Source organism: Protopterus annectens, chromosome 3.part1 (genome assembly GCF_019279795.1).
Source record: "Protopterus annectens isolate FY-2018-M chromosome 3.part1, PAN1.0, whole genome shotgun sequence".
NCBI classification, from domain to species: Eukaryota; Metazoa; Chordata; order Ceratodontiformes; family Protopteridae; genus Protopterus; species Protopterus annectens.
Window position 1 is genome coordinate 582,526,894 of NC_056732.1, and position 22,109 is coordinate 582,549,002.

Below are 22,109 nucleotides of genomic sequence, written 5' to 3' on the forward strand. Positions count from 1 at the left end.
GGACGTGCAGGTATGCCTCCTTGAGATCTAGAGTTACCAGCCAAGACTCCTTGCCCAGCATGGGAAGAAGTTGCTGTAGGGTCAGCATTTTGAATTTTGGGACAATGATGTATGTATTTAAGGTGGACAGGTCGAGAATTGGTCTCCAACTTTTTTCCTTTCTTGGAACTAGGAATAGTCTGGAGTAGAACCCCTTTCCTTGTTCTGCTGTTGGTACTCTTTCCACAGCTCTCATGTTTGCTAACTCCATTATCTGGCGTAGAGCCTCTGTTTTTTGATTTGGAGGTAGATTTGGCATTCCTCTTTTGACTGGTAAAGTGTGGAAGTGAAACCGGTAACCTTGATCTATGGTTTGTAAAATCCACTTGTCTTTTGTTATGTAGTGCCAGTTCTTTGAAAATAAGGTTAACTTTCCGCCTAGAGGAGCTGCTATTTGTTCCCTGGTAGGCGGATTTAGGATTAAGTCACTGTGGTTGTGCTGATGTAGTGGCAGTGGCTGTGTCTGTGCCTCTGTTGTTACCTTGCCACTGTCGTCCTCTGTAGGCACTTCCTCTGGATTGGTTTCTGCCTCTGGAACGTCTATTCCTGCCCCTTTGAAATTTTGTGGAGACAGGAAAGGACCAATTTTGGCAGGCCAGTTCCTGCTAAACCTTGGGGTTGAACCTGCAAGAAATCTTTAACAGTTTGAACAGATTTTGCCTTTTCTTCCATTTTCTTCATAACCTGCTGGGCAGGTGTACCAAACAAACTTGTCTTGTCCATAGGAGCATCTAGCAACTTAGCTTTAACATGATCCGGTAGAGCTTGTTCCTTTAGCCATGCATGCCTTCTTATCACTGTGCCTGTCATGGCTGATCTAAATGAAGCCTCCAGTGCATCATAGCCACATTTTAAGGAATGGTTGCTAACCTGTTGTATGTTATTTACCATCTCTAATACATATTTCTTATCAAGAGATTCATCAGTGGTTAGTTTTATAGTTAACTGATCAAGCATAAACTCTTGGTATTGTATCATGTGAAACTGACAGTTTAAAGCTCTAGCTGAGAGAGTAGGTAAAGTGTAGACCTTTTACCCCATCTGTCTAATGACCTTGCTTCCCTTTCAGAAGGAATAGGGTTTTTAGCTGTGGTCGCGGCTACTGCCTTGGGACCCTGGGATATAGTTTCTGGGTCTGCAAGTGGGGCCTTGTAAAGGTGGTGATGAGTATCTGGCACCCTGTAAAATCTGTCTGGTTTGGCAGGGGCTGGGGTAAAGAATCTGGAGCGGAGCAAACATCATTGAAAGCATCATCCACCACAGAGAGAACAGGAGGTATAGCTAAGGGCCTGTGCTGTGGGAGGTGCAGAAAGGTCCTAAGTCTTTTCTGGAGTCTGAAAAATCCTGTTGCTGCCATTGGAACTGTTCTCGCATGGCATGCAAGGTTTCCCCAAAGGAGAATTCTTCTGGTGGGGAAGCAGCTGGAATGGATTCTTCAGCATCAGAATCTTCAAAATTGGAGAAGGGAGCCTCAGGCTGGTCAGTTATGTCTGATTCATCAGCAGAATCATCAGAAGACACTGGCTCAGGGGCTCTGCCCTAGGTCTCTTCTCTGGGGGCTGAGAGGCCCTGTCTGGGTGAGATTGAGATCCTCTAATTAAAGAGATTAAATCTTCTGCCAAAGAAAGCATTTGAGAACTAGAAGAGGGCCTGGATGTGGGGGGTTTAACAGGCACTGTTTTAGTAGTCTTGGCTGCTTTAGCCCTGGCGAAGGCCTTAATGGACATGGCAGCTGGAGGCCTAGCAGCACCACGTGCTGGGGTAGAGACATCCAAGGGGATGGTGTCTGATAAGTCAACCACCGTAGTGGGTAAAATTTCTGAGGTCGATTAAAGAGTTGTAGCAGGGGCCTCAGTTGTAAGAATAGGTTCAGCTGTACTTTGAGCAGTTTTCTCGGTTTCGGCCGTTTGCTTTACCGTGGTTTCGGCCGAAACCGCGGACCGCGAGTGTCGGTCTTTATCTTTGCGTTTTTTGGGGGTAGTCGGAGGATCCGACGGCATAATGTACGCAAAATCAGAACCGAAAAACTGTTCTGCAAACTCCGACCGACGCCTAAGCGTTCGTCGGTTGAAAGAGGCACAGGCCGAACAGGCTGCTACGTCATGGGCTGGGCCTAAACAAGGCAGACAGTAAGAGTGGAAATCTTTATGAGGTATTTGTTTCCCACAGGTTAAACAATTGTTAACTTTTTCTGACATCGGCTGAGGCAAGAAAGAGTCCCCAATGGGGTACTTAGCTTTAGAAGTCTTCGAAGTAGTATTCGGTAGAAGTAATCTCTGGATCCGACCGACCGGCACTTGCGAACAGCTTCTGCTTCGGGCGCCACGCGGCAAGAAAGACTGAGGAAAATGGCGTCGGCTGATGCTTTTATACCCGAAGACCAACAGAGATGACGTCGGGTGGAGTGCGACATCAGCCGAAGCCGGACCCGGACTTTGGAATCCGGCCGACTGCAGGGCTGCCTGATGACAGGACAACCCACTTGTTATGACTGCAGATGCATCCATGAAGGACATCGGAGCCGAGGGGAGGAAGGCCAGAAGACCTTCTGGGGTGAGGAGAGAAGCTTAGCAGGCGGGGACCGAGGGGGCTGAGTCAGCCCGCCGCTTGTGGCTTCTTTGCCTCTCTTTCTCCCTCTCCTCTCTCTCTTCTTTTTTTTTTTTTTTTTTTTAGAGTCCCTCTCTCTCTGGGAAGATGTGGGAGGTTGAGTCCCAGCCAGGGGAGAGGGGACACCAGGTTGAGTCCCAGCCAAGGGAGAGAGGACAGCAGGCTTGAGCAGCCACGGCTGTAGCCACCGAAGGAGAGGAGGAATAAGCCGACTCCACAGGTAGGAAACCCACCAGAATCAGCTTATTCCTATCCCTCTGGGCCCGGGGATTAAAGGCTGTGCAAATTTGGCAGCCCGAGGTCAAATGTGGTACCCCCAGGCAGAGGACGCACTGAGTGTGGCCATCCGCTGGGGAAAGCTTATGGCCACACTCACTGCACTTAGAAAAGATGGCCTTTGGGGCCTCGGCCATGATTTCTAAACAAAAAAACACACACTCGCCCATACAAACACCCAAGGGAAAAGGGGGGCCTACTAGGCTTTAAACTACAGGGGAATGGTAAATCTCAGGGGTTTAAACTAAGAAATTAAACTAACCACACACACCAAAAAACTAAAAGATTTTGACAAAAAACCACTTACAAATCGCCTAAACGCTAGGAGCACGAAAAACTCATGCTTGACAAAGCCTCAGCAAACGAGATCTGAGGATTGGAAGGAGGTAGTAGGGTGTTATGGGTAAGGGGGAGGAGCTTGGAGCTCGGATCTCTAGCTTGGAAAGCTGCCAGCTCGGATCCAGGTCGGATCAGATACCCACAGTTGATGATCAAATGAAGTTAACTACTTCAGATACTCCTTCTCCCAACCATAGCTTTGGGAATCTACCCAAATGTAATGACTGCAACAGTGAAATATGAAGAACATAGTACAGTTGTGTACACTTACCATAAATGTAGATGTTAGAGTGTATTCACTGTTGCAGTCCTAGTTACCCTTCATCCAGCCCCCTAATTTCTTCTGGCTATACCTCTACTGTCCTTTACTATGCTTAAATGCTTTTTTGGTGTATTTGCTTTTTGCTGGAGGTATTCCTTTGTGTTTTTATGTTTATTTGCTCCCCATTAGGGGGGCACCTGACATCTGGGGCAAGAAAAACTGATGTAATTGCATCGGCTGCATGTTTTATACCCCTGATAACCTGACGTCATGGAAAAAGGGACAGCAACCGACGCAGGACCCAAGACTTTATCAGGCCAACTGAGGGCAACCCTGCCAGCAGATTACCCAAATGTAATGACTGCAACAGTGAAATATGAAGAACATCCACACTGTAAGGTGTGCTTAGCTACTTGACTTGCAGAATGCATTAAAACTCTTGTAACTCCGTATTTTATGCACAAGCAGGAAAAGAAGATATTTTTTGTTTGAGGAGTTCCATGGTATGTTGCTGATATTTCAGCATATGGAACTGACAATTTAGTGCTCTAATAGCAAGAGTAGCAGAGGTGTATACTTTTTTACCCTATCTGTTTAATGCTTGGGAATCCCTGTCTGAGGGGGTGTGATTCTTATCAGAAGTTACTTTAATTCCTTTCGGTCCTTGAGAAATAACCTCGGGGTCAGCAGTAGGATTTTTGAATAGAAATTTGAGAGTCAGGGACTCTACAGTACCCGTTTGCTTTCCTGGGAGCAGGAGAGATGGTGTCGGGAGTCAAACTGAATTCCATAAAGACATCATCCAAAACATCCAGGACAGGAGGAATGGCCAGAGGACTGTGCTGTGGAAATCTAGGAATTCCCTGAGTCCCTTTTTTGACTGGGGGTAGTCCTGACATTCCCATTGGAAATGTTCCTTAAGGTGTGTAGTGTTTCCCCAAAGGAAAAGTCCTCGGGTGCATCAGAATCCTCAATAAGCTGAGAGAGGCTGCATATCTTCATAATCAGATGCATCAGTCATCAGACTCCTGTTCAGATAAAACTGCTGGGGACAAATCTCTCTTTCAGAAGGGGGTAGCCTGGCTTCCTCTGATCAGCATTATAAGGTCTTCACTCATTTTAAGCATCTGAGACTGAGGCAAGGAAGCAGGTGCCTGAAATTGGGTCTGTTTCTTGGGTGTAGTTCATACCCTGGGCCTTAGAAACTCGGTAATTTTCGAAAGAACGGTAGATGTGAAAGAAGTCTGAGTCGAGAATCTGTAGTTTAAAGTACTTACTCAGAAGCCGGTGCCTGCTAAGCAGCTCCAGACTCATCCAAGGTAGAGACATTCGCAGGATCCTTAGTCGATGAAAAGTATCGCTGCATATCGGACTCTGAAAGGGTCTCTGTAGTGGCCTGAGTATCCACAGAAGCAGGCATCAGGAGCTGCGAAAGCTCCTCACTGAGGACCGGAGAATTGATGACTAGGTTAACGGAAGCGTCAGCGGCAGTTTTTGACCTGTGCGGTCTCTCTATGTTTTTTTCAGAAGATCTGCTGTCGGATGGCTTACTGAATCCATATCGGAATTAGAGGAATGAGCGAAAATATCTAGCTACAATAAGGGCCCGACGGCATACAGTTCTGACGTTGAACAAAGCACTAAAGTGACAAGGGGGGGCCGTTGTGGTCTGGGCCTAAGCAAGTGATGCAGTAGGAATGAAAATCTCGGTGTGGTATTTGATTTCCACAGGCGAGACAATTGTTAACTTTTTTTGATATTGGTTAGAGCAAGAGAAAAAGATCCCCAACGGGGTACTTAGCTTTATAAGACTTCAACTTCAATTTCAGAAACGAAAAACTCTGGTAGTAGCTGACCGGCACTCATGCAAACTGCTTCTGCTTCGGGCTCCTCAGCAAGAAAGACTGATGTAATGGCGTCGGCTGCCTATTTATAACACTGACGACCTGATGTCAGTTCTGGAGCAATGGCAACCGACGCAGAAATACTAAGCCTCTGGTATTTGAGCCGACTTGAGGGCTACCCTGGCAGGGATAACCCGAATGTGATGACTGCAATAGTGAAACAAAGAACATCCAGGGAGACTTCAGCAAAGCAAGGGTCCCTTCCCTTGTACAGACACCATTTTGTAAATCTTTCCCACTTGGTCAGTTAAGATTTTCTGGTGGTAGGTTTCCTTGCCTCCCCTAGGACAGAAAGCACATCCTCCGAGTAGTGGTGTCAGAAAGGGATCAAAAGTTAATCATCCACAGAGACAGGGATAACATCTGTAAATGTGGGTGTAGGAGTTCCTTTAATTTGTGTCAGTAGGTCCACCTTGTAGGGTAACATGAAGTGACTGCCCTTTGCAAGCTTGTGAAGTAGGGGGAACTAGTGCTGCCTTGGCCAGTAGGGAGTCAATAACAAGATTTTTGGCTTGTCTTTCTGTATTTTCAGGAGGACTTTATGAATCAGTGGGAATGGGGACAAGGCATAAAGGACCCCCCCCCCCAAAGAGATGCTGAAAGCATCCTCTCTCCATGCTAGAGGGGAGTAGGTTTTTGAGCAGAAGGTCTGTAGTTGCCTGTTCTGGGGGGAGGCAAACAGGTCTATTTGTGGAGCACTCCATTGGTGGACTAACTCTCTGTTCAGCATCCACTCGTGCTGAGGTAAGGAAGTCCTGCTCAAGATATCTGCTTGGTGGTTGTCCTGTGACGGGAAGTAGGCCGCCTGCAGGACTAAGTTGTGGCGAGAGGCTAAGTCCCATATCAGCAGGGTTAGTCTGCACAGCTGAAGGGCCTTTGCTCCTCCCTGTTTGTTGAGGTACCACATAACAGTGGTATTGTCAGTCACTATCAGGAGCACACCTGGAACAAGAAGGGAAATAAAGGTTTTTAGAGCTAAGAAGACTGCTGTCATTTCCCTGACATTGATGTGTTTGGCCAGTAGAGAGGGATGACACTTTTCTTGCATCCTGTAGGAAGCCAGAGTTGCTCCCCTAACCTGAATCGGAGGCATCTGTATGCATTGTTTGGGTTGTGGTGGGGGATGTAGTGGGAGCCCCGGGTTTAATTGGACTTACTGGATCCACCAGCTGATTTCTGTCTTTAGACAGGGAAGGAGGGAAATACCTTGCTCTAAGTGATGTAGGTGTTGGGACCAGATGCTGTTGAGGTGCCACTGTAGCTGATAGCATGGGGATGGTAGCTGCCATTAAACCCAGGAGACAGAGAAATTGCCTTGCTGGCACCTTCTGGGATAGTAGGGTTTCCAGGAAGTGGGAAGAGAGAGAAAAAAACCTTGTCCTGTGGAAGAAAGGCCTTCATTTTGTCTGTTCTGATTCTGCAGCCTAGGAAAATCTTGTCCTGGCCTGGGAACAGGGAGGATTTTGGAAGGCTGATGGTGAACCCTAGATTCTGCAGAAGGGACATGGCGAAGTGTAGATGCCTTGAGAGAGTATCTCTGGACTCCGCCAGTATCAGGATGTCATCCAGATCATGGTAAATCTGGATTCCCTGAGTTCTGCAAAACGCAATTGCTGGGGCTAGGCACTTTGTAAAAACTCGGGGGGCCATGCATAAACCAAAGGGCAAGGCAGTAAATTGGAAATGATAGGAAGATCCAGAGGAACACAGGAATTGTCTGTGGGAAGTCCTGATGGGTATGTGTAGGTAGGCCTCATTTAGGTCCAGGGTAGCCATGAAAGCTTTGAATGGAATTAGACGCAGCAGGGTAGGGACAGAAAGCATTTTGAAGGGTACCTGAAGGTGAAGATTTAGGGAGGACAAATCCAACATGGGTCTCCAAGGCCCATCTTTTTTGGGGACCAGGATGAGACGGGAGTAGAAACCCTTTATTGTCCTGAGGGGACAGATTCTATGCTGTCTAGCTTTAGAAGGTCTGCCAGAACCTGTGGCATGAGATGGGCCTGGTTTTTGGGGGGGAATGGAATGCCTTTCCTGGGGGGGGGGTCTTTCCAGGATAGGAAGTACCCTTTTTGGATAATGGTTAAGACCCATTGGTCTGTGGTGATGGATTGCCAAAGGTGAAGGCAGTGTGAAAGGTGGGCAACGCAGTCACGCATTACTGGGGCTTCCCCTGTCCTGATAGGATTGTCTGGGTTGACGAGATGGAGCAGAAGGTCTGGAGGTGGTGGGTCTTTCTAGCCCCTCTGTGGCTTTAGCAGGGTAGTTCCTATAATACTTGGGAATGGGTGACATCAGAAGGTGCTTGATGTCCTATAGTTTTTTTACTTTTGTTTATAAAGAGGTCTGCAGATTGTTTATCAAAAAGGACATTGTGGTTCAGTGGAGCATCCAACAGCTTGGACTTGAAATCTTCTGGAAGATTCCGAAGTCTTAGCCAGGAATACCTCCTGAGGACAGAAGCAGATGCTGCAGATCTGACAGATGCTTCTGTAGCATCGTAGCTGCATCTGATGGAATGCCTGGCTACCTTTTGGGCCAAGGAAAGCTTGGAGGTAAGGTCAGTCTTAATGGAACAGTCAAGCAAAGATGTCAGCATGGAGGAGGCTTGAGAAACCAAGTCTAGTTCATACTTAGTCATGCGAGTCTGAGGCTCTGAAAGACAAAGTGGAGGAAGTGTATACCTTTCTTCCCCATCCTATCCATATACTTGCCATCTTTATCTGTGGGTAGGAAAGAGGCAGAAGGCAGCAGTCTAGATTGCATATCTGCAGTAGTGGCCATCACAGCTGGGTCCAACAGGGGTGGTTTGACCAGGAATTTCTGGTCCTCTGGTACTTTACAGAAGTGGTCAGGATGCTTAGGGACCAGGGGCTGGGAGTATGGAGCCTTAGAAGCAGAGTTGAAGCCATCCAAGTAAGCGGGTAGAACCAGGGGGACCGCCGAAGGGGAGGGTGATTCTACTTGCAGCAGCTCAAAGTACCTTTTTTGGGCGCCAGTCATTTGGGATGTATCCCACTTAAAGTAGTCCATCTTGGTGATGGTCTCACCAAATGCAATATCCTCAGGAGGAGAATCCCCTTCCACAGATTCCTCATCAGGAGAGTAATATTCCTGGGTGGAAGCAATCTGGGATACATATGAAATGGAATCCTCTGAGGAAGAGAAGGAAGAATCACGCTCTTCCTCCCTGACTCGAGGGGTCATGGGTGGGAGGGAAGAGGCAGAAGTAGGCCTAGGGCTCAACAGAGGTAGAGTAGAGGGGGGGGGCTGAGGCTGAAGGCCTGAGGGCCTAAAAGGCCTGCATGGGAGAGAGGGTGAAAGCCGGCCAGTCTGGTATGTCTGTAGAGAAGGTGATATGTTTAGATTTCTGCTTAATTTTGCCCAGGGTGGTAGTAGGGAGCGATTTGGCATCGGGTTTGGAGATAAACACATCCGAAGTCTGGATCCCGGTCCGAGGTACCACCAAAACTGGTTCCCCCTTGACATCGATGGTAGCTGTCTGAATAAGTTCCGAGGATGTGCTGGTCATCGGCTGTGCACAGCTTCCTCAAGGGACAGGGACGTCGTTGCAGTCGACTGATCTGCCGAGCGCCCCTCAACCCCTAGATTGGCAGTTGGCAGTGCATCAGGAAGCAGAGCAGCAGGCGAGGAAGGCCTAGGAATCTTGGCCTTATTGCGCGGAGGTTCGGGTGTGCCCTCTGATGCAGGACCATTCTAAGGGCTATCATAGGGCGTCTTTACGGGAAATCTGGCACCCGCATTGGCACTTTCCTTTTTTACCTGACATCAGCTGAATGCTACAACAACCAAGCCTAAGCAATAACAATCGGCAAAAAATAAGAAAATCAGAAACCCAATGGGTTATCTTTAAGATGCAATGTCTGGGAAGAAGCGATCGTACGATGTGAAAGTCTTCTGCGGCTGAAAAGTTCTGAGGATTGTGTGTGCAGACATCACATTTAAGGCCCCTGGTTTATGGCCTTACTTGTGACATCCCATTCACACTGCAACAGCCAAGCTGAAGCTTTTGTATAGGAGCCGATATCCTAGTCGCCTGAGGGCAGAAAATCCCCGCATCTAGAGTACTTCAACATAGGAATAAAGAGGACATCAACCAATGACCAACTACAATTTTCTTCACACCTTGCTGATTTGTGGCATATTAATGCCTTGGTTTAATTTACTATTAACATGTGCAGCTTTATTTTGTACTCTTAGCTAGGGGTGGCCACGATGGTGCAGTGGTTAGCATTGCCGCCTCACAGCAAGAGGTTCCCCGGTTCGATTCTCGGCCGGGGTGCCTTCTGTGCGGAGTCTGCATGTCCTCCCTGTGGTCGCATAGGTTTCCTCCGGGTGCTCCGGTTTCCTCCCATATCCCAAAGACATGCAGTAGGTGGACTGGACACACTAAATTGTCCCTAGGTGTGAGTGTGCGCGTTCTGTGGAAGGTTGGGCGCTGGGCTGGCAACTCGACACTGTAAAACTCCACTGCCAATCATGAGCGGACAGATGATCCACTGTGGCGACCCCTAACCGGGAAAAGCCGAAAGAAGAAGAAGCTTTAGAAGACTTCAGGTCTGAAACTCGAAAAAATGAAAATTTCAGGTAGCTGCCAACCGGCACTTGCAAACTGCTTCTGCTTCGGGCTCCTCCTCGGCAAGATAGACTGATGTAATGGTGTCGGCTGCATGTTTTATACCCCTGACGACCTGATGTTATGGAAGAGGTGACAGCATCAGACGCAGAAATCCCAAGATTCTGGTGTTTGGGCCAACTGAGGGCTACCTGAAGGCAGATAACCCAAGTGTGATGACTGCAACAGTGAAACACGAAGAACATCATGCCAGTGTAGACACCATAGGTCAGGTGTCTTTCAGCTGTCACTCACAGGCTTTGCACAATGTTACTAACTTACTCTGATCTGTGAACAGCTGCTGAAAAAGCATTGTACTGTACTCTACATTTTTTTATTCTAAATAAATTAGCTACCTTATTAGCAGTCTGCTAGTCAAAGATGTAATTTTAGCATGTTGACACCATCCCCGTACCATATTAATCAGGTGTTGGGCCAAGCAGCACTGGTGTTCTGTAATCTGTAACAGAGAGCTGATATTTCACACACCTGAAAAGGCAATTTCAAGCAGCTGCTAGTATTTCATAATGCCTTTATTTTTCTAAAATTGGGTGGAGAATGGCACCCAGTGGTGAAATACGACAAATTAGCTTATGTCATGCTACAACCTAACTCATTCATGCTCTTCAAGGAAAGATTTCCCCAACACCTATGACTCATTTTAGCTGCATAAGTTATTTAAAGCACTTAAATAACCTTGAATTTGGCAAGACACATTCACAGGATGTAGAAAATTGTAGGCAAGTAGCAATCAAAAATACAGGATGAATGTGGTAGCCACTACACCGTACAAACAAAAAAAAATTCCTTCCAGAAACACGATTTGAATAAAAAAATGTGATGGAACTCCTGTGATCTGTGACAGGTAAATGAAAATGTACATTCTAAACAGTATTGGCTTCCAGACACTAACCACTTAAGTGGTACTACAGAAAGAAAAGTAATGCTGGGATGTGGGTTAACTACATTGCTGGGTGAAGCTGAATTTACCCTTTTATAAAAATCAAGCCAGTTCCTGCCAGACTGTTATCTGTGCTTCATTACTCTTGAAATACTTTGGACCATTGTGAAATCACAAAGCAAGAGATGTATTTCACAACCAATATAAATTAATAAGAGTATAAGCATAGAAACAAAAATTGAAGAAAACTTTTTAGAAACAGTACATGCAAATTCCTCACAAACATCAGCAAAGATGCCAGAAAATAAATTACCTTCCTTATCACCATCCTGTTCTAATACTGTTTTTTCTCCACTAATTATCTTGGTGGCAACTTCTTCGGCAGATTGACACTTCTGTAAGCTTATTCTTTGTCGAATATTTTTTATTTCCTTCTTCAACAATTGTATACGTTTGTTTCTAGATATACTTATCTTCAGAGCACAGGTCAGATCAAACATCTCCAACAGCTCTTTCAACTGCTCATCTAAAGACATATGCTTTCTATTTTCAGGGTTTAACACACTGTCCACTGTAAAAAAAAAAAAAAAAAAAAAAAAAAGAAATATAACTAAGCCATGTATCCAACAGTGTTTAGTATAATCTTGCAAAGATAGTATTTTGTGCGTACTGTACTGTTACAAAGGGCAAAAGTGTGGAGCACTGGAGAGAGTTGTTGGCTTGAAGGTCATGTGCAACAGACCAAAAGCAAAAGTTACTTACTATAACAACAGATCTGTGTTGTCTGTACAGTTGCTTCAGATCAGACTTTGGTCACACACACTTTGGATCCTAGGCTCAGACTCCTTCCCCAACTCAGTCTCTTCCTTACACTGAATTACCTCAGATCGAGTTTGCTCACTTCCTAAAACAAGGACAATGACACCGTCTCAAAATGGGAATACTTTCTGAAGATGCCCAGAGGAACTCCTGGAATATAGTACATAGCATGAACATAACCAAGCTGCCCATAGATCATTGTAGTCACTCCAGAAAGTACAGTTGTGTAAACTTACAATAAATGGAGATGTTTGAGTGTATTCACTGTTGCAATCATCAAATTTGGGTTATCCCTGCCAGGGTAGCCCTCAGTCGGCCCGAATACCAGAGGCCTAGTATTTCTGCGTCAGTTGCTGTCGCTCCAGGACTGAGGTCAGGTTTTCAGTAGTATAAAATAAGGCCGACTACACCATTACATCAGTTTTTCTTGCCCTGTCAGAAGCCCCCAAGAGGGAGCTAGGGTATGGTGGGAGAACACCACCAGTAGAAATTAAATACCAAAAGTTCCTTGTAAGGAGAGAGAGAGAGAAGGGGGATGGAGGGAGGGAAACCAGGACTGCAACAGTGAATACACTCCAACATCTACATTTATGGTAAGTGTACACAACTGTACTATGTTCTTCGTGTTTCACTGTTACAGTCATCACATTTGGGTTGATTTCCAAAGCTGAAGAAAAGGGTGGAGGAAGTCAAGAAGACTGGGGACTGGCTAGGATGCCCTGTAAGACTGCGGTGGCAAAGCCTGCCCTGGATTTGGAGAAGACAGGCAGGTGGTAATGCTTGGTGAAGGTATGAACTGATGTCCATGTGCAGCCTCCAGGACGTCCCTGGTGGGGACCCCTCTGAGGAAAGCTGCAGAGGTGGAGGTTGCTCTGGTAGAAGGTGTCTTGATGCCCTTGGGGGGGGGGGGTTCCCCATGTTGCTTGTAGCAGAAATGGATGCAGTGTGCTACCTATTTTGAAATGGTTTGGATATGGCTTTGCCCTCTGCTCCTGCAGCAATGCTGACTAACAATTGATCAGTCTTCTAAATCTAAATGATTTAGTCCTGCCTAGATAGAATGAGCTGTCTGTGCACATCTGGAGAGTGCAGTATCCTTTCCCACTTGTTTTGTGGGTTAGGGAAAAAGGTGGACAAATGAATGGATTGGTTGACAGCCACACTGGACACCACTTTTGGCATGAAGGATGGGTTAGTCCTGAGGGAGACTGTCAGCATGGAAAATAATGAAGGGCTCTACAGCCATTAGTGCTTGTAGCTCGGATTCTCTTCTAGCTGAAGTGATGGCCAGAAGCAAGGCTGTCTTCCATGAGAGAAACTTTAAGTCTGCTGAAGCTGCTGGTTCAAAGGGGGCAGGGTGAGCTTTTCCAACACAAAGTTTAGGTCCCAAGCTGGGGTAGGTGCTCTTCATTTGGGTGGCCTCAAGTTGTTAACCCCTCTTAGCAACTGTTTGATGAGAGGGTGTGAAGAAAGAGGTGGCTTTGTGCTGAAATGAGCAGAGATAAGAGGCATGAATTTTAATAGAAGTAAAGGATAGACTCCTGTGTAGTAGGTCAGCAAGGTAATCCAGGATGAGAGGTAGGGAGGGCTGCTGCGTGTCGGCTCCCTTTGCTTGGATCCAGGTGCAAAACCTTTTCCATTTGTCTGGATAAGACTTTTTAGTGCTAGGGTATCTGGGCCTCATGTGCAACATCTAGAATTTGTTTGCTGAGATTGGCAGTTTGTGCAGTGGTCAGTGAATAAGCCAGGCTGCCAGATTGAGGGACTGCAACTGGGGGATCTGAGGGAGATGCCATAGTGGCAGAGGTGACAGGCTGCGGAGCTGTAGGTACCAGTGTTGCCGTAGCAAGTCTGGGGCAATCAGGATTGTCTTCGTTTTTTTTTCCCTTATTTTGAGCAGTACCCTTGTAATAAGCATAGTGGGGAAAATGCATAGACAGAGAGGTTGACCCACTGGAAGGAGAGAGCATTCACTTTCCAGGCCTTGCAGTGAGGCTCCCTAGTGCAGAATTTGCTGAGCTGATGGTTGGAGTGGGAAGCAAAAAGGTCGACCTTCGGTGTGCCCCACTTCTGAGTTACAAGGGTGGAGGTTCTTTGGTCTAGCTGCCACTCGTGTGGGGTCCAGAAGATTTCTGCTTAAGTTGTCTGCCAGGGAGTTCAGAGAGCCTGGCAGGAATTGTGCTAACAGGTGTAGTTGCACGGCTGAGGCCATGAGCCAAAGGGTCATGGCGAGCCTGCACAGAGGGTATAAGCAGTCCCTCCCTGCTTGTTGATATCACACATCACAGTGGTTTTGTCGGTTTTGATCAGCAGAGGCCCCGGGGTGAGTAGGGATCTGAAAGCTGTCGGTGTGTGCTGGACAGCTAACATCCCTTTTTGGTTGATGTGCAGATGTATTTGATGTGGGCTCCATTGGCCCTGTATGCACCTGCCATCCAGGCGTGCACCCCAGGGATTGTCTGATGAGTCTGTGGTGAGGGTCTGGGTAGCGTAGGGTTATGAGAAGGGTAGTCCCTTGTTATGGTAGCATGCTGCTGCCCACCAAAGAAAATCTTTCCTTAAACAAGGTATCACTGGTATAAGAGTTTCCAGGTCTTGACAGTGTTGACACAAAAGGCTTTTTAGGTAACACTGTAGTTTCCTTATATGCAGTCTGGCATATGGAATAAGTAGAATCCAAGAAGCCATGAACCCCAGAGCTTGCAGGATTTTCCTTGCGGGTAACTGGGGTCTGGTGGCTAGTTGAGAGAAATACGCTGTCAGTAGGTTTGCTTTTCTGGTGTAAGGAATGCCATCTGGGATGCTGTGTCCAGGCTTGCTCCCAGGAATATAATTTTTTGGGTGGGTACTAGTTTGGATTTCTTTTCATTGATAGTATACCGTAGGGAGTTCAGAGGGTCATTTACAAAGGCCAGGTGTTTGAGCAGCTTTTCCTGTCTGCCTGAATTAGGCAGCCATTTAAGTATGGGTAAAGTTTAACATTTCTTTGCCTGCAAAAAGCAATGGCGGGAGCCAGATATTCTGTGAATACTCTGGGAGCAGTGGAGAAGCCAATGGGAAGTGCAGTATTGAAAGTGCAGTGATCCTGCCCTGAAACATATATTTCCTGCAGGATTTCCTGATTGGGATGTGTAGGTAGGCCTCTTTTAGGTCTAGAGTGGCTAACCAAGCATCCTTGGACAGCATAGGTAGTAGTTCCTGGAGGGTGAACATTTTGAATTTTGGTATCACCAGAAAGGTGTTTAGAATGGATAGATCGAGGATGGGGTGGGCCAGGTGTCCCCTTTTCTAGGTACCAGGAAGAGTCTGGAGTAGAAACCTTGGCCTATCTGTTCTGCAGGAACATGTTCTACTGCCTTCAGAGAGCAGGGAAAGGACTTGCTTTTTGGCCTCTGCCCACTGCTTTGGGGGAAGATCTGGGAACCCTTTTGGGGTTGGTAGAGTGTGGAAATAAAATTTGTATCCCTGGGACACTATGTTGAGGACCCAGCAGTCGTTAGTAACGGTGGCCCAGGTACTTGCGTGGAAGGAGAGTTTTCCTCCTAGGGGCAAGTGCAGGCGGGCAGAGGGAAGGGGTGGAAGTGGAAAGTCATTGTGAGTTCTTACCATGAGGGGGTGGCTTAGCACTCCCTGGTTTTGAAGAAGTGGAACTCCATTGCTTAGATCTCTGCATTCCTGGGGCTGCTGTCTGGGGGCCTGCTTCCCCGGGGTCTGGGCTGAGCTGACCTGTGGGGGAGGAAAGGACCAGTGCTTGGAGGGGCAATGCCTTCTGAACCTGGGTGGTTGGACCTGCAGGAAGTCCTTAACTGTCTGCACAGATTTAGCTTTTTCTTCCATTTTTTTAATACCTCCTCTGCCTACGTGCCAAATAAGTTGTCTTAAGGGTGCGTCCAATAATTTGGATTTGACATGGTCTGGCAAGGGCTGTTCCTTAAGCCAAGCATGTCCTCCAAGGACAAAACCAGTGACTGCTGCCCTGCAAGATGCTTCTAGGGCGTCAAAACCACATTGTAAAGGTGTGCTTAGTTATCTGACTTATAGAATGCATGAACTCTTGTAAGTCTATTTTCTGCACAAGCAGGAAAAGATGATTTTTTTTGTTTGAGGAGTTCCATGGCATGTTCCTGAAATTCTAGCATATGGAACTGACAATTTTGTGCTCTAATAGCAAGAGTAGCGGAGGTGTATACTTTTTTACCATGTCTAATGCTCGGGAATTCCTATTTGAGGGGGTGGGATTCTTAGCAGAAGTTGCTTTAATTTATTTAGGCCCTTGAGAAATAACCTCAGGGTCAGCAGTAGGATTTTTGAAAATAAATTTGAGTGTGTCAGGGACTCTATAGTACCAGTCAGGTTTCCTGGGAGCAGAAGGGAGGGTGTCAGGAGTCAAACTAGATTCCATAAAAACAACATCCAGGACAGGAGGAATGGCCAGAGGTCTGTGCTTTGGAAAATCTAAGAATTCCCTGAGTCTCTTTTTAGACTGAGGGTAGTTCCTGACATTCCCATTGGAAATGCTCCCTTAAAGTATGTAGGGTTTCCCCAAAGGAAAAGCCCTCGGGTGGAGAGGCTGAAGGAATGGATTCCTCTGCATCAGAATGCTCATAAGCAGAGAGGGGTTGCATGTCTTCATATTCAGATGCATCAGAGTCAGACTCCTGTTCTGAAAAAATTACTGGGGACAAATCTCTTTCTTTTGGAAGGGGTAGCTTGGCTTCCCCCAGTTCAGCATTATAAGGTCTTCTGACATTTTAAACATCTGAGACTGAGGCAAGGAAGCAGGTGCCTGAGATTGGGTCGTCTGTTTCTTGGGTGTGGTTTGTACCCTGAGCCTTAGAAATTCGGTAGATTTCGAAAGAATGGTAGATGCGAAAGAAGTCTATCTGTGTCGAGAACTGGTAGTGTGAAGTACTTCCTCTGAAGCTGGTGCCTGCTCAGTGGCTCCGGACCCATCCAAGGTAGACATATGCGCAGGATCCTTAGTCGATGAAGACTCTCTCAGCATACAGACTCCAAAAGGGTCTCATTAGCCACCTGCGAATCCACAGAAGCGGGCATCAGGGGCTGCGACTGATTACTAGCTTAACAGAAGCGTCATCAGTAGGTTTGGACCTGCGTGGTCTGTCTGTCTTTATCCTTACGTTTTTTCAGAAGATCTGCTGTCTGATGGCTTACGAAGCCATATCGGAATTCGAGGACTGACAGTGAAAATATCTAGCTACAATAAGGGCCTGACTACGTATAGTTCTGGCGTTGAGCAAAGCACAAAAGCGACAGCGGGGGACGTTGTGGTTTGGGCCTAAGCAAGTGACACAGTAAGAATGAAAGTCTTGGTGTGGTACTTGCTTTCTACAGGAGAGACAATTGTTAACTTTTTCTGACATTGGTTAGAGCAAGAAAAAAGAATCCCCAACGGGGTACTTAGCTTTAGACAACTTCAATTTGAAAAACGAATACTCAAGTAGTGGCTGACCGGCACCGTGAGAACTGCTTCTGGCTCCTCGGCAACAAAGACTGATGTAATGGCGTCGACTGCCTTATTTTATACTACTGATGACCTGATGTCAGTCCTTGAGTGACGGCAACGGACGCAGAAATACTAAGCCTGTATTATTCGGGCCGACTGAGGGCTAACCTGGCAGGGATAACCCAAATGTGATGATTGCAACAATGAAACATGAAGAACATCCAAACAAACAGGAAAGAAGATCTGAAAGGGGGATGCAAGGAGGGAAGCTGAGAAGGATGAAATCAGTCATTGCAGATCTAACTTTTACATCCGATGTCTTTCCATCTGTACTCAGCATGTGGGACAGTTCTCACATATCACAATACTTGTGAGGTCTCATGGAAGGATAACCCAGAGGATGACTGAACTAAAAGATGCTTTGGACCTAGATAAGTCCAGTTTGTAGTGAGATATAAAAATATGGATATCAAACCAAGTAGCTGCAGCGCAAATGTCATCAGTTGGAACATTTGAGAAAAAGACAGCTGAAGTAGCAACTGACCTAAAAGAATGTGCCCTATGCTTGCCAGCTACAGAAAGACCCTTTTCCTTAAAAACATAAGAAATGCACTTAGACAACCATCATGAGAGTTACTTCAGACACTCCTCTACCCAATTTTACTGGAAACAAGAAAGCAAACAATTGGTCAGTCTCTCTAATGTTCTTAGTGTGATGCAAATAAAATCTTGAATTGCCAATGCACATCCATAATATGTAGCATGTACGCTCCCTTATTAGAAAAATAGGGAAAGAAAAAAAGTTATGTACTCACCATAACATTCCATCTGTGTTGCCCATTTTCATTCTTCCTCAACAAATGGGTTGGATCTAACCCTCAGATCAGACTGACTTTTTCCAGCTCATGGAACACAAACTATCAAGCTCCTCCCTTACTCATAAGTGCACTAGTCCCCTGCCATACCTCAGATCTTGTTTGCTGAGCTTTTAAACTATATAGTAAACATAAGGATACGGTATAACAGTATCTGGAGATCAAATGAAAACTGTATCCTTGAGCATCTTCTAATCCTTCCAGAAGTCAAACTGATAGGGAGTTAAATGGAGGGGAGTTGAGGAAGAAAGAAAATGGACAACACAGATGGAACGTTATGGTGAGTGCATAAAGTACAGTTGTGTACACTTACCATAAATGTAAATGTTAGAGTGTATTTACTGTTGCAGTCGTCATCTCTGGGTTATCCCTGTTGTGGATGCACTCAGCTGGCCCGAATACCAGCGTCAATGTTTTTCTACGTCAGCTGCTGTCGCTTGCTGACTGACATCAGGTAGTCAGTGCTATAAAGCAAGTCAGCTGACGTCATTACATCAGTTTTTCTTGCCCTAACCAGTCAGAAACCCAGGTAACATGGTAAAGAGGTCCTGGTGGCTAAAAGCCACCTAGGGAAGCTTATGTCTCCCTAAAGTAAGACGATATAAGGGGGAAGGAGGAAGGGAAACCAGGACTGCAACAGTGAACACACTAACATTACATGTATGTTAAGTGTACACAACTGTATTATGGTTCTTCATGTTTCACTGTTGCAGTCATCACCTGTGGGAGGATTCCCAAAGCTGAGGAGAGGGGTGGTAGGATTAGTAAGAGACCTAGGCCGGCAAGCCCTGCAGAACTGCAGAGGCAAACCCTGCCCTAGCCTTAGAAAACAGAAACAGGTGGTAAGGCTTGGTAAAGGTATGGACAGAAGTCCAGATGGCAGCTTCCAGAATGTCACTGGTGGGAACTCCTCTGAGGAATGCTCTGGAAGTGGAGGCTGCCTTAGTGGAATGGGTTTGAAAAGATTTTTAGGGGGGGGAGGATCCCCATGTAATCCGTAGCAGAAATGGATACAGTGTGATATCCACTTGGAAATGGTTTGCTTGTAAATGGGCTTTCCCTCTGCCCCTGGGGCAAAGCTAACAATCAGTTGGTCTGTTTTCCTGAAGGGTTTTGTACAGTCCGATAGTATCTGAGCTGTCTGTGCACGTCTAGTGAGTGCAAAATTCTTTCACCCTTGTTTTAAGGGTTAGGAAAGAAGGTGGGTAGATGTATGGCCTGGTTGAGAGTCACATTAGATACTACCTTGGGCATAAAGGAGGGATTAGTCCTCAGTGAAACCCTGTCTGCATTTAAAATGATGAAGGGCTCAGTGGCCATCAGTGCCTGAAGTTTTGAAACCCTTCTAGCTGAGGTGATAAATAGTAGAAAGGCAGTCTTCCAGGAGAGGTATCTTAGTTCCGCTGAAGAAGCAGGTTTGAGGGGTGGCAAGGTTAGTTTTTCTAAAACATAATTCAGGTCCCAGGCTGGCATGGGTGGCCTTCTGGGAGGTCTGATATTAGAAGCCCCTCTGAGGAATTGTTTGATCAAAGGATGGGAGAACAGGGGATGATCTGTGTCAACATGAGCTGAAATGGCTGAGGCGTGGATTTTAATAGAACAGAAGTAGAGGCCACTATTAAGTAGCTCTGCTAGGTAGTCCAGAATAAGAGGGATGGAAGGTTGTGAGGTATTGTCCTCTCTGGACTGGCTCCAGGAGCAGAATCTTTTCCATTTTCCTGCATAAGATTTTCTGGTGCTGGGCCTTCTAACCTCTGTGATCATATCTAGGACCGGTTTATGCTTAAGAGTACTAGCCATACTGATAGTTTGAGTGTCTGCACATCCGGGTACAGTATCCCCCCCCCCCCCCCCCAGAGGTTACCAATGTTGTCTGGGACAATCTGGAGGAGTGAGGATTGCCTTTGGTCTCTCCTCTCTTACTCTGATCAGTACTTTGGGAATAAGAGGCAGAGGAAGAAATGAGTACACAAAGAAGTTATTCCAGGGGAAGTTCAAGGCATCCACCTTCCACTCTAGGTGTTGATGCTCCCTGGTACAGAATTTTTTTTAGCTGCTGATTGAGATGCGAAGCAGAGATCCACCTCCGGAGTCCCCCACTCCTAGGTGATCTGCAAAAAGATTTCTCTGTGGTGCTGCCATTCGTGGGGGTCCAGTCAATTCCTGCTTAAGTGGTCTGCCAGGGTGTTGTTGATCACTGGTAGGTATTGGGCTATTAGATGTAACCCCATGGGAGAGGCAGTCAGCCAGAGGTTCATGGCAAGCCTGCACAGAGGGTAAGATTGGGTCCCTCCCTGCTTGTTGATGTACCACATTACTGTGGTGTTGTCTGTTTTGATTAGGAGAACCCTTGGCCTGAGATAAGGTTTGAAGGATGTCAGTGTCTTTTGTACTGACATCATTTCTTTCTGGCTGATGCGTAAGGGAAGGTGCTGGGCATCCCAAACACCTTGGGTGCACCTGCCTTCTAGGTGGGTGCCCCAAGCAATGTCAGAGGCATCGGTCGTAATAATCTGCCCAGCAGGGCGGAGGGTGAAGGGAAGACCCTTGTCGCAGGCCCCTGCCCACCAGAGAAACTCAGCCCTTATAGAGAGAATCAGAGGGAGAGAGGTCTCTAGAGATCGAGAGTGCTGACACCAAAGGTTCTTTAGATACCACTGAAGTTTTCTCATGTGAAGCCTGGCCAGAGGAATTAGAAGGATGCAAGATGCCATGTACCCCAAGGATCGCAGGAACTTCCATACAGTGAGGTGACTACTTCTGGAAGTCAGCTAGGTAAAGTAGAGAGGGCAGGAAGCTCTGCTTTTCTGGGGATAGGAAGGCCATTTGGGATGCTGTGTCCAACAATGATCCCAAGAAAATGATCTTCCTGGAGGGTGTTTTGCTTGGATTTCGTGCTGTTGCTGGTGTACCCTAAGGAGGTTAGGAGAGCTTTGACAAAGAGGAGGTCCTTGAGTAGCTTCTCTCTGCACTCTACCTGAATGAGGCAATCGTCCAGATAAGGGTAAATCTGTATATTTTTTGGTATGCAAGTCTATGAATGGGGCTAAGCATTTGGTGAATACCCTTTGAGCAGTAGATAAGCCAAAGGGTAGCGCGGAGAACTGAAAGTGTAGTGTGCCTGCTCTGAAGTGTAGGAATTTCCTGCAGGACTCCCTTATGGGGATGTGGAGGTAGGCATCTTTTATACCTAGGGTAACTAACCAGGCGTTTTTGGCCAGCATATTCAGCAGTTGCTGCAAAGTTAGCATTTTAAATTTGGGAACCACCAGGGAGGTGTTCAGGATGGATAGATCCAGGATGGGCGCCAGGTGCCCTCTTTTCTGGGAACAAGGAATAGGCTGGAATAAAAGGCTTTGCCTTTTTTTGATCTGAGGGGGCAGGTTCTACTGCCCCTTGGGATATTAGAGTTTGGAATTGCTTCAATGCCTCTGCCCACTGATTTGGAGGCAAGTCTGGGTACCCTCTTGGAACAGGGAGTTCTTTGAAGGAGAATTTGCATCCCTGAAAAATCTTTAAGATCCATCGGTCCTTTGTTACAAAAAGCCAATTTTCTTTGCAGATGAGAGCCTTCCAATTTTTCGTGAGTGACAAGAGGGCAGAGGGTGAGAGGGAGTCATTGACAGTTCTTGCCATAGTGGGATGGCTTAGAACTCTCTGCCTTTGGAGCAGAAGTGGTCCACTGTTTGGTTCTCTGCTGTCCCTGGGATAGGAGCCTGGGTGGCCTTGTCCCTATGGGGCTTACCTTGCGCCCCTTTCTGCTAGGTGCAGGAAAGGACCAGTGTTTAGATGGAAAATTCCTGCTGAACCTAGGAGGTTGTACCTGAAAGAAATCTTTTACTGTTTGCATAGATTTTGGTTTGTCTTACATCTTTTTAAGCACCTCTTCTGCTTTTACTTCAAACAAGCAGTCATTATCTAAGGTGAATCAATTAATTTAGATTTGTCATTATCAGGGAGAGGTCGTTCCTTCAACCATGCATG

The 22,109-nt window shown here is 46.5% G+C and overlaps 1 protein-coding gene across 4 annotated transcripts in view; it reads right to left on the reverse strand.

The window, feature by feature from the left end:
- BRD1 (bromodomain containing 1) overlaps window positions 1-22,109 on the reverse strand; it is a 2,713,326-nt gene that overhangs the window by 1,033,210 nt on the left and 1,658,007 nt on the right. For all 4 annotated transcript variants that reach the window (XM_044066979.1, XM_044066978.1, XM_044066977.1 and 1 more), the window contains exon 6: window positions 11,278-11,535. In XM_044066979.1, the coding sequence (XP_043922914.1) occupies window positions 11,278-11,535 (258 nt within the window). The remainder of the gene's footprint in view (window positions 1-11,277; window positions 11,536-22,109) is intronic.